This window comes from Euphorbia lathyris, chromosome 2 (genome assembly GCF_963576675.1).
Source record: "Euphorbia lathyris chromosome 2, ddEupLath1.1, whole genome shotgun sequence".
In the NCBI taxonomy this organism is placed as follows: domain Eukaryota; kingdom Viridiplantae; phylum Streptophyta; class Magnoliopsida; order Malpighiales; family Euphorbiaceae; genus Euphorbia; species Euphorbia lathyris.
Window position 1 is genome coordinate 17,162,398 of NC_088911.1, and position 19,817 is coordinate 17,182,214.

The following is a 19,817-nucleotide window of genomic DNA, read 5'->3' on the forward strand; positions in this document are numbered from 1 at the left end:
GGATGCATACCACAAAGTAAAGTTAACAGTGGCTGCTGTAGATACCATTTTTGTCCGGATCAATTTTTATGGTTTTTAATAAATTTCATTCAAATTTTGAACAATTCATGAAACCATGAAACCAGGTGCGACAGGCTCCAGGCACATTTTTGACTAATTGTAAAACCGTTGCACAATGTGTATTTTTGATCTTACAGGTTTAATCCTAAGCTTACATAATTAAGTAATGACATTACTACCCTTTTCAAGTATTTTGTAGAAGCCTGATACAAGAAAAAATAACTAATGTAGAAGAATACAACAGAGAAGTCATTCCAATTAATGAAAACCATTAGTGCCTCGGCCAACCATCTGTTTTCAATGTCTGTATCCCAGGATAATGAATCAATGGAACCTCATGGCAGATGGAATTGAACACATCTTTCGGCTTGTCTCGACTGTGGTCGGATTACTCTTCCTTCTCTTGTTTATTTCTTCTGATGAAAAGAATTGAAAAAGCAAAACTGCGACTCTGTATCCACATGAACGACGACAACAACTCTTTTTGGTTCCAGCCATTAAAACTGTGGTATGTGGTCAAAATTGTTCCAGCCAGCTACTGGCCGTTGGATCATTTGGGCTCCCTACCTGCTTCTTTCCAATCCAAACAAAGCATTACATAAGTTACTGAAGCATGTAGTGGTGATGGTTCAATGGTTTGAGATGTTAAAACTGCTAACATTGCATATTTATGGCCTCTGAACCATGGTGCTATTAACATTATGACCCCTAAATTTCATTAAGTTTAAATCAACAAAAATCAGATAAAAATTAATGAATTGATGAGGGTACAATATTTATTCGACAATAACTTATGGTGACATGAATAAAAACATCAATGATATAGTCAAACATGTTCTTTTTTACGGACTTTTGTTTATTTAGATTTATATGTTACAGTAATGTTGTTAAAGTTCAACAAATGAAGTTTTACGGGATGTTAATAACGCTATATTTCAGGAGGTCATGAATGTATTTTTACAGTGTTAAAACATACTGCTGAACCTTTTCTGATAGTAAATGAAATAAAACAAACATAATAGCACACAAAAAGCAGTTTCCGCAAGGGGTATGTAAAAAAGCACATACATACCCCTTATGGAAACTGCTTTTGTACGTGTCTTTTCAGGTTACAAAAAAAAATTACATATTTACTTTTAAACCCCCAAATATTCTGTTAATCTTTAGAGCGATTGGTCCCAAAAAAGCTGTATTTCACCCAAAAAAGCAATTGGTCGTTGAATTTGAAGATGTGTCATTAGCCCGTTGAACTTACTTAAAGTAACTTATTGACTCCTTAAACTTGCTTAAAGTGCCCTCTTGAATTGCTTAAAGTGACACATCTTTCAACTTGCTCAAATTGCCTCTTACTCATCCACATAGCACTAAGAGGTTAACCAAGTCACTTTAAGTAAGTTCAGGAGGTTAACTAGACAATGTAGACATCCTTAAAGTTCATGCAGTTAATCGGTCAAGTTCAGGGGGCACTGATGTAGGATACGGCACACTATAAGTGATCCAAATCATGCAGTATTGATGGATTAAAGAATTGATAGAACACAGTGATATCCAAGCTTTCAATTCCACAACTCAAAAGTTTATATAGCATGTAGATAGGAACCTTCTTGTAGTATCAAATAAACGAGGCAGATAGTGGAAGAGATTAAAAGAAAGAGAAGGAAGAAAGGTTATTAGGCACGAGCTACTTTAAAACTACAAGGGAAGATGATACATACTTTCAAATCCTCTATCTTGACCTAAAGATAGAAGCTCCTGCATTCTTTCGGGCCAATCTGCATTCAATATCCGAGCAAAATCTTCCACCTCTCTGCAAAAAAAAAAAAAAAAGGAAAAAAAAAATGTTTGAGGACTTTTACGGGCTAATTGACTAAAATCTAAAATCAACGCCAAGTCAGAATGACAATTTTTTGAAATGTTTGGGCAATATCGACAGAACTAGAACAAAAAGGATGACAACTCCAAAGGTTACAACTCTTAAGTTACAGCATAAAATTTACAACAGAATTATTTAAAAAAAAAAAAAATCCAGAGAGGAATGTGTGATAATTGCAATTTCTGTCTCCAAGTTTGCTTGAGCACTTCTGAGATTCAAGTTGCATTCTAAAATTTTGGCAAAACTCCTCAGATCCCCCTCCAATGAAGGTTCAGTATGCCACAAAACAGGGGAGAGAGAAAGCCCAAAGTCTCAGTTGATAGAATCCACAGACAAACCATCATGAACAGCTAAAAAAAAACTTCCTAATGAAATCAGTAGTTAAAGTACTCAAATATGCACATATACTGCTGCATGACCGTTTCCGTTTTATACAGGTAAAATGAAGAACTCTACTCTTCACTCCATACAACTTTTATTTATGAAGAAATCAACATATATCTCCACGGTGAATAAATTATTACTCGAAACCTGGCAGGTTCATGCTCACCTATCAAAATTTTCTTTTATGCTGAATCCATCACAAATCAACATATATCTGCATGGTGAATACATTATTACTCAATACCTGACAAGTTCATGCTCACCTATCAATTTGTTCTTTTAATGCTGGATCAATCTCATCATCAACTTCAACATCATCAAACTCCGGTCTAGGAGTACAAATGCCATCCTTTGTATGCGAATTTGGTGCCGCACTACTACTATCAATTTCAGCAGTATGGCATAAAGAATTTAGACCATTTGACTCCTACATAAGATAAATAGATTCAATACAAACATGAACTACGACTGTCAACAAAATAATAGGCGGCAACGCAATAGGTCAAACCTTGTGTGTTTCGATTACCTCGTTCAAAGAAGTGCCCTTCTGCTGATCCCTTCTTTTTCTATGTTTTTTCTTATTCTTTGAAGCTTTAATCTCTCTGGGATCTGTGAACAACAATCAACCCAAACTCTAAAAAGTTCAGAGGTTTAATATGGCATTCTCCATAATTATGGGTCAGTATACTGAATCATATATAGAACCACTATTAGCAATACTATTTGTTTTAGTTCCTCACTCCAAGAGATGACCAAATGTCACAATCACACCTATTTACATTTAAAAAATGAAATTCAAGGAAAGGAATGCAAAGCATACCATCATTTCCCCCATTGATAAATGACAAAAGGTCATCAACCGAACGGTCATCTACACGATCTTCTTCAGCCTCAGCATCCTACAACACACAGAAGGTCTCATTACAATTCACTGTGTATTAAAGGTTAGCAGCCAGAGGTCAGCATCCTTGGTACTGAACTACAGAAAACAGCTACACCATGTTTCACCTTTAGCTTTTGTCTCTCTTTAAGCTCCTTCCTCTTCTTTGCATACAGTCTGTTCAAAAGTCGGATTCGTGGATCATCAGTCATGTTCTTCAGAGGCTCTAACTTTTCTTCCTACATTAGCAGAATGCTATATTAGTATTTTAAATAACAAAACAGATAGAATAGTGCATCCAAGCGAGCATCAGACACCTCCGTAAGATCATCAGGTAAATGAAATATCTCTCGTATCTCCTCAGGGGTTTTTCCTTCAATAACTCTTGCAAGTGCACGACTAGTGAGATCAACTAAAGGCTTCAGCTGGAGACTGTCGGCAGCAGATGTCAACTCACAGAGTCTCTTTGTATCCATTCTAATGAATTTTTCATCATAAGACTTGTGCTCCTATGAAAATAGTTGAAAAAACGTTCTCTAAGTTGAATTAACGTTCATATATAGACTTGCACATGCAAGAAGAGCATGTAAAGCCAACACACAGAAAATCAACTAAGAAATGCAAAGACACCTTGTTAGAGCGACCTGGTACTTGATGGAACCTGCAATAATCAAGAATCAGGCTCAACATGGCTGGATTCACCCGTTGTGGAAGAGATATAGAATTGTTCTTGGATGATCCACGGCCTTTTTGTATTATTTCATGACCTATCAAGGGACAGAACATGGCAACCTCTTGTTCCACTTGCTGAATTGAACCATCAGCAGTCTCGAGCCAAATATATGATTTCATCATCTGAAAATCCATGTAAAAAGGAACTTAACGGGAGAGCAATCCTGATGTTAAAATAGAAAACAATCAAGCCATCAAAAGAGCATGAGGGGTGCAAACGAGTCTTGGTAGTTCGCAAACTATTCGAGTTCGGCTCGGTGAAAGCTCGATCAAAGCTCGATAGGACTCGACTCGAGTTCGGGATCGGCTCGAGCACTAACGAGCTGAGTCTAAGCTTCCTCTGGTTCGTCTCGAAAGCTCGCGAGCAGGCTCGATTGTTTTTAATTACTATATATATTTCATTATATATATATATATATATATATATATATATTTGATATATATTTCATTGGTTATTATTAGTTTTCATCACAATTCACAACTCAAATAAGATTTAACCCATAAAAGAAATGACACAAAAAAGCTTAGACATTTGAGTTTTTAGCTAGACATTAGGTTTTGATAAGGAATAAAATACATTACAAACTTTAATATATACGTCAGAGCTTGTGTTTTCCGATCAATAACATGATTAATTTTCTTTATAAATATTTTAAACTCATATGGAGTATGTTATAAGGCTTTTCTATTTTTTATGCTACTTATTTTATGCATGTATGATGAATTTGGTTAAAGCTCGATCACAGCTCGGTCAGATTCGGTCAAAACTCGGCTCGGCCAAAGCTCGATTCGAGAGGGCTCGGCTCGAGATATTAACGAGCCAATACCGAGCCTACCCAGGGTTCGGCTCGGTTACACACAATTCCAAGAGGCTCAATGTACAACTACTAATATGAGATATTATATTGCACAATTAAAGACATCAACCTTTAATAGCAAATTTTTTGGTCTTACAGCCTCTTAAGAAGACTCTAAAACCATCGTTAACTTAACTAGGATACCCCAAAAATGTGTATGTCAATTTGTTCAGGCGTAGAATGACAGTTGCTTTTTTGGTATGACTAGGTCAGGTAGGTGATCACCATTGAGGATCCAATAAAAGGAAGTATCTAGAATTGCATCATATGATGCATAATTCAAAAGCATAGAATGGCATCTTAAATTTTATAATGACCATTTGTTTCAGTTTTGTAATGGTATGGTGTAGACTGATAATGGCTGCTACAAGACTTTTAGGCTGCTTGTAGGGTAGATATGGGCTGCTTATAGGATAGACTTATCTCTTTGACTCTAGGGTGTTCAGTATACTAAATCTGTATATATATATATATGTATCCTCATGTAAGATAAAACATACAGAAATACCAAATACAGATTACATGGTATCATAGCTTTAGTTTCTCTGATTTTTTTTTTTTTTTTGGTTTGTATCTTCTGGGTAGTATTTCCCAGGTTCTGTATCGTGAAGAGCGTGGGTCTCTTGGGTATATTTCAACACACACCCAGAAATCAGCTTCATTCTTTCTATTATGCTTAACAGACACTACAGACATAGAATTAAAAAATGCTAAGGGAATTTGGTGATGACGAAATCAAACTGATTTATCTCCTCCTTATAAGATACAGACATACTATGCATATCATTGTCCCTCAGCTATAACAGGTCCACATATTGGTTGTCTTTATTTGGTTCTACCTGACCCCCAAGCAAAATTGAAAAAGACATCATGGGCAGATAAATGGCAACCCTAACAGGGGTATGCAAATATGGACACAATTTGTCAAGCAACTAACACTGGCAGGAGAAGGTTGATGTTGCAAGTGCCCAAATGTCAGCGGAGAATAGAACAATAAAATCAACCCATAGCACAATACCAGGGATTTGTAGAACGAAAGTGATCATCAACCATTAATACAAATTAACACATCATGGAACTGCCAAAGAAGCAAACCTCAGGTTTAATGACTGCCATATCAACTTCTGACATTTGATCAAATTATGGAACCCCAAGAAATATGTCCAATGATATATTCTTTGAAGGAGTTTAAGATGCCAAGTTTGGTGTAAATTTTATGTGTTTCTGTTGCAATATGGAGATCCTCAAATTGACATAAACCCCGATCAGAAGACTTCTGCTTTCATGTCCAAAGCAGTTGCCAATAAATGTTCTCCAAGTTGAACCTTCAAAGTAGTGTACAAGAGTTAGAATGCAACATGTTAATCACAGAGGCTCCAACTGATGAAATATTGCACAAAAATATTTCCTCATGAGTTTTGATCCCAGAAGTTCCACAAGTTCAAAGACATTAAAATATAATTAACTAAGCTAACAATAGAAAATGACTCAAGAAAGGAAAAAAAAAATTATATAGGTCTAGGTCAACAAATACGATAAATTTTCTGGCTTACAGGCTAATGAACCATCCGTAGTATAATAATTCAATTACTTCGTGTTCAAGATGCATAAGGGTAGTCCAAGATATTTGCAATGAAGAAACACGTGTAGATCTCTATTTTCACTTCAAAGTTACTAATTCTAAGGAAACAAAGGAATAATTCTATAACAAAGGAATAATTCTATCTTACATAAAGATAAATTATGCTTCTTTAAGAGCAAAAGTACATTTTTCATAATGATCAGTCTCAGTTTTCCAGCTCTCTCTATCTGCTTGCTCAACCTAGTAAAGAGTTTGGAAAGATACAATATCCAGGTTGGACTTTTGATTTGCCAGCCATTTATGCAAAACACATGCCACTAAACTAATTAACATTGAATTGTAGATCTCAGAAATTATCACCTTCATATATAAAAAGAACCAACATGTGCAAATTCATGTTGCCCAAATCATATCCCATTTAAGCTTCCAAACCAGTTAGAAATTCTGGTTCAGCCATCATCACCATATTCATCCATCTTTGAATTGTCTACTTGCAATCACTTTTACTCATAACAAAGTTTTTTTGCCAAGAGGATAAGAAACTATGATAGGGAGAGGATAGAAGTTTCTTGATTACTAGACCATAAAAATGCCTCTAATTAAATGAATCAGCATTTGTTCTGCTGCAAGATTCACCATCCCAACTAGCCAGAACTTATTCTTTTCATAACTCGTCACAGTTGCATCTATCTAAGACTTCATTTTCTGTTAACTTGTAATCAATCTCAGTATCTATAGCTCAGTCACGCAGATATCTGGCACTAAATTATAGAAAGCATGACCCTAGATTGAAACCGTGTAAACCAAAAAGGAAAAGAAAAACTCTCTAATCTTAGGCTCCTATTACCATCGAAAACAAAAGCACACTAAATTGTGTTAAGAACAACAGAAGAATTCAACTCTGCACAAGCTAATGCACAGCTATGATAAACATCACAAAATGGAACAAGGAGGAAGCATTCATGAAAGCACCTGGCAAAATGGCGCAGTGCCTCCAAATTCAGACTTGGAAGCTCTCGGCGGGAGCAGAAGAATGGATAAACATGAGATAGAATAAACCACAAAAGAAAAGAAAGATCAGCTAATCTTAGCCCTTGTTTGGAAGTAGGTTAATGAACCATCCGTAGTATAATAATTCAATTACTTCGTGTTCAAGATGCATACAGGTAATCCAAGATATTTGCAATGAAGAAACACATGTAGAACTCTATTTTCACTTCAAAGTTACTAATACTAAGGAAACAAAGGAATAATTCTATCTTACATTAAGATAAATTATGCTTCTTTAAGAGCAAAAGTACATTTTTCATAACGATCAGTCTCAGTTTTCCAGCTCTCTCTATCTGCTTGCTCAACCTAGTAAAGAGTTTGGAAAGATACAATATCCAGGTTGGACTTTTGATTTGCCAGCCATTTATGCAAAACACATGCCACTAAACTAATTAACATTGAATTGTAGATCTCAGAAATTTTCACCTTCATATATAAAAAGAACCAACATGGGCAAATTCATGTTGCCCAAATCATATCCCATTTAAGCTTCCAAACCAGTTCTGGTTCAGCCATCACCATATTCATCCATCTTTGAATTGTCTACTTACAATCACTTTTACTCATAACAAAGTTTTTTTTTTGTCAAGAGGATAAGAAACTATGATAGGGAGAGGATAGAAGTTTCTTGATTACAAGCCTATAAAACTGCCTCTAGTTAAATGAATCAGCATTTGTTCTGCTGCAAGCTTCACCATCCAACTAGCCAGAACTTATTCTTTTCAGAACTCGTCACAGTTGCATCTATCTAAGACTGAAACCGTGTAAACCAAAAAGGAAAAGAAAAACTCTCTAATCTTAGGCTCCTATATCGAAAGCAAAAGCAGACTAAATTGAGTTAAGAACAATAGAAGAATTCAACTCTGCACAAACTAATGCATAGCTATGATTAACATTACAAAATGGAACAAGGAGAAAGCATTCATGAAAGCACCTGGCAAAATGGCGCAGTGCCTCCAAATTCAGACTTGGAAGCTCTCAGCGGGAGCAGAAGAATGGATAAACATGAGATAGAATAAACCACAAAAGAAAAGAAAAATCAGCTAATCTTAGCCCTTGTTTGGAAGTAGGCTAATTGAAGTAATGGAATGTAATGTATTAGATTAACTTTGTTTGCGAGTTTTTTTCTTTTTGACAGTAAATGGAGGTTAATGGGAGTTAACAGGAGTAATGGAACCTTTTAATGGGAGCCAACCTTTTAACTCTAGTTTACATTCCATAAACTCCCAAACAAGGTTAACTTTTAGCCTTCATTTCCATTACTTTCTATTCCTTCCATTACATCCTCTAACTCTCACCTCCATTAACCTCCCAAGCTCTAAAAACTATCGAAACCAAAAGCACACTAAACTCAGTTAAGAACAATAGTAGAATTCAACTTAAAGTCTTAAGCACGAGCTATAAATTTTTTTCTATATGTACAATCAATCTAATAAGCAAAAAGTGGAGCAAGATAAAGCATTCTTGAAGCAGCTGGACTCCAAATTGAAATAGGTCTTTAGATTAAAGATTTGGCAGCCATCCGCGAAAGCAGAAGAATGAATAAACATGAGATAGAGTAAACCAAAAAAATAAAAGAAAAATCTTCTGGCCTTAGGCTCTAAAACCTATCGAAACCAAAAGCACACTAAACAATTCAACTCAATGCACAAACTAAGAACAGCTGTGATAAAATTTTACCTTCGCAATCGATCTAATAAGCAGGAAACGGAACAAGGTGAAAGTACTTGAAAGCATCTGAACTCCGAATTGAGAAAAGCCTTCAAAATTGCAGATTTGACAGCTGCCCGCGAGAGCATAAGTATGGATAAAACGAGAGAGGGGGTAAAATGTTCAGATTTAAAGGAAAACAATGGAAATGGAAAACAACGATAAAAGGAAATGAATAAGAGAGTTTGGGAAAGAAGATAATGAAGGTGAGCGCCGCGTCGGTGTCGTCGGGAAGTGTGTCCGGTGAAACGCCGCCGCTCACACTTTTACTCAACAGGTTAATGAGGTTACGTCATCGCCTGGTTAATAACTACACATTTATTTTATTTTATTTTTGAACAAAAAAAAAAAACACGATCAAGTCCATTGGTCCATTGGCAGTTTTATGTTATTAAATTATGTTATTTAATAAATTAATTGGCAGTTTTAAAATATATTCTAATTATAATTTTTTTTATTACTTATTAATAGACCTTTCAAAAGTCCATTGGTCCGTCCAACCTATTCAGGTCCGTTCTTCAGAGACTAGGCTTGGACATATATATTTCATAATAGATCTGGTCCGGTCCAAGCCCGTTTAGACCCGAATATAAAGTAGATTGGCTTAAAACCCAAGCACAGCCCGGTCCGCTTTATAGTTTAATAAACTTTATATTCAAATAAAAAAAAACTTTATATTCTAAAAATAGATTTTTTCAGTTTCTTAAATATAAAATAGGTAACATTTTCAAATATAAAATAAAATTATAAAACTTTAGCTGTACAATTTCAATTAATATACTATTTGTAGTTTATAAAAAAACAGTACCATTTATTAATTGTATTTCATATTGTGGATTATTTGTTGATTAGTTTGTATTTATAAATTTATAAAAAATGCATTTAGGATTAGCTATTTCCAGGAATTTTGTTATTTAAAGTAGTCCGATGTTGGTTTATTAGTAGAATAGAAAAAAAAATTCAAACTTTATCCATTTTATTTTCTTATAGAATTTGAAACATTGTGGACGGACTGGGCTGGGCTTGGGATTTGTATTTTTGGCTCGAGCCCGTACTTTGAAAGTTATGGGCTAATTTGGGCCTGAACAAATGATATTATTGCTAAGCCCGATTAAGCTCGGCCCAACCCATGAACATGTCTACTTATTAACAAAAAAATACTTTTTCTTTCTTAATCGAGAGACCATTGATAATTCATGGGAACATAATAGAAAGTATATATAACCTTTGTACAGTGGATATTGTGCAAGCAGATTTGGGGGGAAATTGCACGTGTTATTTTTGCTAACAAACAAAACACATCAATAAATGATAAAACGACAATTGCCTAATTTATTCACACATCAACTCACTCCCCTTAAGGAACCTTGTCCTCAAGGTTGAAGTCTGGGAACCTCTTCTCCATGTCAAAAGTGAATTCTCATGTAGCCTCCGCTGGATCTTGATTCACCCATTGAACTAAGACCTTTGTGACAGTCTCGTTGCCTCTCTTCACCATACTTTTGTCTAAGATTGCAACTAGAACAGGGAGTTGAATTGTAATGCCTGGTAACTCAATAGAAATGACATTTCGGTCTGACACCTTCTTCTTCAACTATGATACATGGAAAACAAGGTAGATTATTGATCCTATTGGAAGTTGCAGTTTATAAGCAGCATAATTTTATCATCGACTTTGTAGGGGCCATAATAGAGGCGTGAAAGCTTGTAGTTTGGGCGCTAAGTCGCAGACTGCTGTCTATAGGGCTGCAACTTGACATAGACAAAAACTCCAATGCTAAATTGCCTCACCCTTTTATGAGAATTTGCCTCATGTTTCATCTTGTTCTAAGCCTTGCGCAACTGAAATTTCATAACTTGCAAAACTAACTCCCTATCTCTGAGGAGTAGATCCACTTACTCAATTTTGGAATCACCAGGATAGTAAGGAATATGAATTGGAGGAGATAGCCCATATACCACCATTAAGCCAAAGACAACCAATTCACCCATAACTTAGGATTCTCATGAGTTATACAATGCATATAGGTTTCTAGGCATCTATTAACAACCTCAGACTAACCATCTGTTTGAGGGTGATGTTCGGTAGATTTAAGTAGCTCAACCCTGCAATTTAAAGATTTCAGACCAAAAGGTACTAACAAATATTGGCTCTCTACCAGACACAATTGTAGCGGGTAATCCATGCAACTTAAATATGTTATAAAGAAATAACTGAGCTATATCAACAGTTGTCTCATACTTACAAGTTTGGAAAACTATACATTCCCTTACATGGTTCCTCACGTCTTTCTCCATCCTTTTCCAATAAAAGAGTTGTTGTGACCTCTTATATGTAGCTTGGACCCTAAAATGTCCTCCTAACGAAGAGTCGTGTACCAATTGAAGTAATTTGAGTTTGAGTTCTTTGTGGTCCTTTAACATCTACCCTTTCTTCTAAGCATTGAATCTTGTCAAGTGTAAGAACCTGCCATGGGTTGGTTAGTTTGAAGTTCTTCAATTAAAGCCTTTAATTTAGGATCTTGTGACCAACTAAGCTCCACCTCTGGAAGTAGACTATTGACCGAAGTTGATATAGTCAAAACGACTAACTCTGTTGCTGGTAATCTTGAAAGAGAGTATGCTGCAACATTCTCCTTGCCCTGTTTATAACAGATCTCAAAATCGTAGCTAAACAACTTTGCAATGTACTTTTGTTGATGACTTATGGTAGTTCTTTGCTCTAGTAGAAACTTGAGACTTTTATGATCCTTCTTAATGAGAAATCGCATGTGAGCCACATAATGGCCCCATTGACTGCATGGACCACTGCTAGGAGCTCTTTTTCATAAACCGAAAGTAACTGGTGTTTGGGATAACCTGATAGGAAAACCAAAGATTAGAGACACTAAATAGTATGCACAACGATTCTTCTTCTTCTTGTGGATATGAACCACATTAGTAGCCTCCAAATTGTTCAACAATCACTGAATATTATAGATTAAAGAGCGAGTGGGATGATAGGCATGCCAATCATTCTTAATAAAATTCATGACCTCGTAATAATTTGACTCTATAATAATATTCTTCAGCTAATTCTCCAAGGCCAAACGTAAACCTAAGAAGACACACACAACTCCGCCTCAAACGAGTTGTCTTTACCAATGTGATGAATTAAACTTTCCATCTCTTTAATTAATAACACCACTTATAAAAATACCCCTAGACTCTGCATGGCAAGAACCATCTGTATTCAACTTCCAGGTCCTTTGAGCAATCACAATATTGTCAATAATTTGCTTGCCACAAACAAAATTAAACTAGTTAGCATCTACAATATCAGGAAGAAAGATTTAAACTTTGTTAAAAATAATTTTAGTAGTTAATTTGTTCACAATGTTGCACAAACTAATAGGTCCGAATTGGAGTAGAAAAACTAGATTCAAGACTTTTGGAATAAGCACAAGGAGGGCCTAATTCATAATATTAACAGTATATGTCCTTGCAAATACATTGAAGATATACTGACATAAAGTTGATAACCGAGGCTTTTGACTTTCTGCTACACATATTAACACAAACCTTGTCTAAAAAAACTGATAGGAAACTTCTATGCCTGGTGTATCTAGCCCCGGAAAATCCAAAGACAATGACCCTGTAATCATCCATCAATGCTTTATGGTGAATAGCCCTGCTATTATAATGAGTACTCCATCCTATTTGATTCTTAAGGTTTCCAATGTCATTGAAATCCCCCATAATAAGCCATGAGACTGAAATTCTACGACTAAGCATGATCAAATTATCCCACAAAATATTCCTTTTTGAAAGGCAGGGAGAATTATAGACAACATAAAGCAAGTAAGCAAATTTCCCATTTTGATAAACCTCATAGTGAAAAAACCGATGATGAATCTAGAGGACCTTGATCTACACCAAAGGATCACACTAAAAAACCCAAATCCCTTCTGACCGAACTTAAGTTTAGACCTGACACACTACCAATCTCTAAATCTGCCAACAATATGATCAACCACACTGCCATTAACTTTTCATTTCCAACAAAGAAAAATCATAGACTTATAAAGTTGAAGCATGTTTTTTAGGTGTAAACGAGTATTCATGTTCGCCACACCTCAAACATTCCAAAATAAACAATCCATAAAAATAATTGGAGAGAGAGGGATGGAGAGTTAGAGAGAATATTTGGGCCAATGCCCAACTTGCCTGAAGAAGAGACGTTGACATGATTTTTTTAAACTTTTTTTATCATAACTTTTGTTTCTGTCAGAACTACCCGACTTTTTAGGACTTGTCATAGAAGACTTAGACTTCTCTCCTAGGTTAGAGATGTGATGATTCCTAGAAACAAAGTCTTTATCCGGGAGCATATTTCATGCTCTCGGCATTCCTCCTTTCATTGTTACAGATCCATCAACTTTAACTATTCAATTTATGACATCCTCTTTTGGGGCAACTATTTGAACATCTTCCTCCATATCATAGAGAATGTTTAACCAAGATCATTCCCTTTGTGATTATCAAGCTCCCCTTCCTCCTACTCTTCTCTAGTCGGCAATTGACTCCTTGCAAGTTCAGGGAGCATTGCATTAACAATATTGATCGTCCTATTAATAGAAGCTTGATCAATGATTTTTTTGTCAGCATTCGAAGGCACGTGTTTACTACGACTGGGTCGACTTCTTGGAATGTCATCTAGGGACCATAGTCATCAACAGTGATTTCACTGATAACTCTGTCCTGGTTGTTTGTTGTTTTTAGAAAGGAAAGATTGCTAATGCAATTTAAAAGGAAACATAGAAAATGAACTATAACGTGGTGGACCAATGAAGTGTATTTTTCACTTGATTGATGAATGATAATAATGCCCAATTTATAGGCTTGGATAAAACAGAAAAAGAAAAAGATCAGCTGCAGATATTTATTCAACAATAATTTAACTCCTAAAAAATAGCTAACAGATACTCAGAGATTCTAGCAACTAATTATCAGTAATTTCTGCATCATTTTCTTCCAACAGATTTTGAATCAATTCTCCAACACTCCCCATTGATTCAAAATCATATACACTAAGGAAGCTTCTAATAAAAGCATGCCTTTGACTTGACAGAGCTTTGGTGAATATATTTGTAACTTGAACATCAGTTGAACAAAAATTCAAAATAATTTCTCTTTTCACCACCAGCTCCCGAATGAAATGAAATCTCAGCTCAATGTGTTTTGTGTTGTTATGAAATGTTCGATTTTTTGCTATTGCAATTGCTGAAACATTATCACAATAAAGTGTAGTCCCTTCTTGTTATTTATGATTAAAATCAATGTTATCAAGCTCGGACCGGACTGGACCGGAAACCGGTAAGAAATCTGGTCCGAGTTTGACTGGTTTGATGGACCTTGAAAAACCCGGTATGAACCGGAGGTCAAACCGGGAACCGGTACAATTCCGATTTAGTATGATTGGTTAAAAAAATCTATAAACAATAATCATGAGAAGGGCCTGAAAAATTAGAAAAAAATCAGATTCCGGCGAGTAATGTTGGTTTCCGAAGAAGTAAGTGAAAAGATCATACATAGAAGAGACTCTAGCTTGCTTTTAACTAAACAATAATAATAAAAAAAATTAATTTGCTCTTTGAAATAGCAGAGAGAGTGGCTTCAAAAAGGAAAGAAAAGAAATAGCAGAGAGAGAAAGTGAGAGGCGGAAGCAAAGCAGATGAAGTAGATAAAGTGGATGAGGTTATAATTTATAAGGATTAAATTTAGGGTTTCTACACTTATAAGACTCATGGGCTAGTTCTATTGGCCTAAATAATTTTAAAGGACCAAACAACACTTGTGCGTTAGTTTTTTTTTTTTTTTATATATATATATAAAGTGCATTAGGAAAATATGTCACTTATTATATCACTCACATTCATTAGATTATTCCACTAAATAGAAATAAGTTTTAAATTAATTATATATAAATATTATTTATTTATTACATCATCCGGTCCGACCAATCTGAGCCATCCTATCCGACCAAGTGACCTGTGACTCAATTATAAATCTGGTTTGGTCCGGTTCTGATAACATTGATTAAAATCACATAACATTCTTCTAAACCAAACACACTGATAGGCTGCTATAATGGCTACAACATACTCTACTTTTGCAGTTGATAAGGTTGTTATTGGTTGTTCCATAGAACACCAAGTAATTGCGCCAGATCCAAGTCCAAACATATTTCCAGATGTGCGTTTCCTATCATTTTGTGAAGATGCCCAATCACTATCTGTAAATCCAACCAATTTGAAATTGGATACATGAGTGTACCAAATTCCATAATTAGTTGTGCCTGCAATATACCTTAAGACCCGCTTTGTTGCTCCATAGTGTAGCTTTGATGGATTGCTCATGAATCTTGACACAACACCAACAGAAGAAAAAATGGCAGGCCTTGTATGAGTTAAATATATCAATCCACCTACCAAACTTCTAAATTCTCTGATTTGTTGCTTCTTCTCCATCTTCTTGCTCCAATTTTTCGTTCTTATTCATTGGGGTAACTACCATCTTGCAAATTTTCATGTTGAACTTTTTCAATAGGTCAATTGCATATTTCTTTTGTGAAACAAACACACCAGATTCGTCTTATTGAATCTCCAATCCAAGAAAATAATGTAGCAGTCCCAAGTCTGTCATTTCAAAGGTGCTCATCATGTTAGACTTGAATTCCTCCACAAGCTTTGAATTTGACCTCATGTAGATTATATCATCTACATATAAGCACATTATTATAAATCAGTACCTCCTTGCTTCTTCAAATAAAGAGTTGGCTCATCTAGACTTCTTTCAAACCCCTTTTGATGAAAGAACGCATCAATTTTGTTGTACCATGCTCTTGTAGCATGTTTATGGCCATAACAAGCCGTTTTGAGTTTGTACACTTTATCTTCTTGATCATGAATGACAACCCTTCTAGTTGTGAGACATAAACATCATCTTCAAGATCACCATTAAGAAATGCTGATTTTACATCAAATGGATACATTTCCATTTAAGTTGAGCCGCCAACGCTAGAAAGTGCCGTACGATATCAAATTGAGCTACAGGTGAAAATGTTTCCTCGTAGTCGATTCCTTGTCGTTGTAAATATCCTTTGGTGATAAGACGTGCCTTGTACTTCTGAATGTTACCATCAACGTGAAACTTCATCTTGAATATCCACTTCACACATATTGCTTTCTTTCCATCGGGCAAGTTTGTTAGGTCCTAAGTTGAATTCTTCTCTATAGACATAATCTCTTCTTTCATTGCCCTTCTCCACTATTCTTTTTTTTATGCCTCCTCATATGATGTAGGATCTGGGATAATTAATGCAAACTCCTCCGCTTCATAAACCTCCCTCAATGATATGAATTTCCTTGGTGGTGTTTCATAAAAGGATTCACTAGAGTTGCTACCGTTAGATGTCGCATTTGGTGTAGTTGATGGGATACTTTCAATCGGAGTTGAGGCTTGTGAAGTTGATGGGGTTGAGGTTCATGAATTTGTTGGTGTTGACATTTGTGAAGTTCTTGGAGCTGAATTTGCTTCATCCATTAATGGATTTGGGACTGACTTTCATTATTTGTATCATTGCTTCTCCAATTCCAGCTTGTTGTCTCATTAAAAATCACAATTATATTGACAACTATCTTGCTAGTAAGCGAATTATGCAATTTATATACTTTTGAATCAGTACAATAACCAACAAAGATACATTTAGTTGATTTTTCATCTAATTTTTGGCGATTTTGAGCATTAATTAAGGAATAAGCAATACAACAAAAAATTCTTAAAAAACTCACAGTTGGTTTGCTCCCTTTCTATGCTTCGTATGAAGTGACATTTTGAACATATTTTGCAGGGGAGAGATTCAGCAAATAGACTGAAGTTGCAACTGCTCTGCCCAATATCGATTAGGAAGACCTTTATCCTTCAAGAGACACCTAGCCATTTCCACCATGATTCGGTTTTTGCGTTCCGCTACTCCGTTTTGTTATAGGGTATATGGTACAGTTAACTCCCTTCGAATTCTAGACTCCTCACAAATTGAGTGAATTGTTTTGAAATAAATTCACCATATCTGTTCGTGCGAAGTACTTTAATGCTTGCACCACTTTGCTTCTCAACCAATGCTTTGAATTTTTTGAAATTATGAAATGTTTCAGACTTGAATTTCAGAAAACATACCCAACTCGTTCTAGTGAAATCATCAGTAAACATGAGAAAGTAATGCCTGTCTTCAAGTGATTCTATATTCATAGGACCACAAAAATCTGCATGGACCAGTTCAAGACATGTCGAGGCTCTCCATGCTCTCCCGATAGGAAATGATTCCCTAGTTTGCTTGCCACAGATGCATCCTTCACACAAATAAAAGGATTGAATTTTTTGTAATCCATGGACCATGTTTTTCCTTTCTAGCACCTGCAATCCTTTTTCATTCAAGTGTCTATATCGTTTATGTTATAGTTTGGAATTGCTTTGTTCTCCCACAACCATGGCAAAATCATTCAAGGTTGAGACTTGAAATGGAAACATCCTATTTTTTTTATCATTTGAATACTGGCAATTGTATGATCTAATTGCTTATCTTTAATCACACAAGCATCATTGTCAAACATAATTGAGTATCCACTGGCCATGAGTTGTCCAACACTCAATAAATTAAGAGCTGGGTTAGGAACAAATTGAACATCATATAATAGCTTAGTTTTACATTGACTGGTTTTAATTGCTATTGTTCCTTTGCCTTCCACTTGTATTTCTTTATCATCACCTAGCTTGACCTTCTTCTTTTGAGTCTCATCAAGATCCTTAAAGATTTCTGCCGGTCATGTGATTTGATTTGAACATCCGCTATCAATAAACCACACTTCACTTTGAGTATTGGATGTGTCTGAGTGTGCCATAAACAATCTACTTTCTTCATCAGCTTCTTCTATAAAATTTGCTTGTTTATCTTTGAACCAGCAATCTGCTTTCACGTACCCGTATCTCTTGCAACAAAAACATTAGATGTTGCTTTTATTGTTGTTTGATCTTTGCTCGAATCCTCAGCCACCTCCTTTGCCTCGATTCTGATTTCCTCGAAATACACTTCTGCCTCTTCCATGACCTCCACCTTTTTTCATGCCATTTTGATGTTGAACCCACTCGTTTCACTTGGAATGCATTTTTATCAAATTTCTCTTCTGTTCTATTTATTCTTGCTTTATGGGATTGCAAAGATCCCATCAATTCATCAAAAGAATAAGTGAACAGATCTTTAGACTCCTCAATAGCTGCAACTACATGGTCAAATTTTGGAGTTAAACTCCTCAACACCTTTCTCACAGTAATACTTTCAGAGACGTCTTCTCCATATGATTTCATGACAATTGTTGCAACCCTTGTCAAGAATTCTTGCACTGAATAACTGTTTTCTCAAATTCATGATGAAGTGTCTGCAACTTCACCGTGACCAATATGGATGACCCATGATATGCCAGCTGTAGAGTTGTACATGCCTCATTTGTTATTGAGACTGCTGTAATTTTTGAGAAAATGGACTCATGGACTGCTTCTTGGATAAAGAACAATGTTTTTGAATCTTTCTTCTTGTTTTCTCTCCATCTAGTCTCTTCATCTTGCTCATTGTAACCATTTTCTACCAAGTCACACAACTCTTGTGACTTGAACAATGTTTTCATTTCGATGCTCTATAATTGATAATTATCTCCTTTCAAAATTGGCATGAAAGTTTGGGCAATATTCACTGCATTGTTGTTATGGCAAAATGCTAAAGCAGCTCTGATACCAAATGTTGTTTTTAGAAAGGAAAAATTGTTGCTGTAATTTAAAAGGAAAAACAGAGAAAATGAATTATAACGTGGTGAAGCAATTAAGTGTATTTTTCACTTGATTGATAAATGATAATGATGCCCAATTTATAGGCTTACATAAAAAGAAAAAGAAAAAGACCAGCTACAGATATTTATTCAACAACAATTTAACTCCTAAAAAATAGGTAACAGATACTCAGAGATTCTAACAACTAATTATCAATAATTTTCGCAACATTTTCTTCCAATAGATTTTGAATCAATTCTCCAACATTGTTAAGATCCACTTCAACACAAACATATGCAAATTTGCCCCACTTTGCAGTAATCAACTTCTCATCAACAAAATGAAACTCTCTGACCGTGGCTCCAAGTTTTGTGAGAAACAAGTAATTATAATAATCAATCATAAGACTATAAAACCTAGCCTATATTTACTTTGGCATCATACAGATCGATATTCGACTTCTAATGTTAAATTGATAAAACATGGTCTACAACCAGAGATGGGCCTCCCCTAAAAGCCTTCTTAAAATAATCAGAATTAAAAAAAAACTTAGCAATGTAGAAGTTATTGTCCAGATCAACCAATGACATCGTCCCCTAAAATTGAGTAACCTTCTGCTGGAGGAAACGAAATCCAACTCTTTTTCCAAGAACTTTGATAATTAAGGATTTTCCCCAAGGTTTCGAGAGCAATTTCTTTTCTATTGTCGAGAGTCGAATGGATGGGCAAAAGGTGTCTTCTTCCTCCTTAATTTCTTCGTCTGATTCAGACATACCAGAAGATTCTGAAGCGTCGTCTAAGAGAAATTTAATATGGAATAATTCTTTGATA

At 35.4% G+C, this 19,817-nt stretch overlaps 1 protein-coding gene across 6 annotated transcripts; it reads right to left on the reverse strand.

The window, feature by feature from the left end:
* Positions 1-110: 110 nt before the first annotated feature.
* On the reverse strand, positions 111-9,442 carry LOC136216979 (SKP1-like protein 21). 6 transcript variants are annotated; one of them, XM_066003534.1, is made up of 10 exons: positions 9,099-9,442; positions 5,882-6,111; positions 3,828-4,052; positions 3,515-3,706; positions 3,326-3,436; positions 3,138-3,216; positions 2,826-2,926; positions 2,581-2,744; positions 1,776-1,867; positions 111-627 (listed from the first exon to the last, which is right to left on the reverse strand). In XM_066003534.1, the coding sequence occupies exons 2-10, from the start codon at positions 5,915-5,917 to the stop codon at positions 611-613; spliced, it is 1,017 nt and encodes a 338-aa protein (XP_065859606.1). In that variant the 5' UTR covers positions 5,918-6,111; positions 9,099-9,442; the 3' UTR covers positions 111-610. The 6 variants fall into 6 exon arrangements, with proteins under 6 accessions (XP_065859606.1, XP_065859605.1, XP_065859601.1 ...); XM_066003533.1 differs by having other exon boundaries at positions 111-630; XM_066003529.1 differs by having other exon boundaries at positions 111-633; positions 9,099-9,440.
* Positions 9,443-19,817: the final 10,375 nt, after the last annotated feature.

Excerpts from the sequence above, each read along its gene's own strand:
- LOC136216979 (XM_066003529.1), bottom strand. The coding sequence starts at position 5,917 with ATGTCAGAAGTTGATATGGCAGTCATTAAACCTGAG. Across the intron at positions 4,053-5,881 it reads TGGCAGTCATTAAACCTGAG|ATGATGAAATCATATATTTG; the intron begins GTTTGCTTCTTT and ends ATGGATTTTCAG. Across the intron at positions 2,745-2,825 it reads AGGTAATCGAAACACACAAG|GAGTCAAATGGTCTAAATTC; the intron begins GTTTGACCTATT and ends TATCTTATGTAG.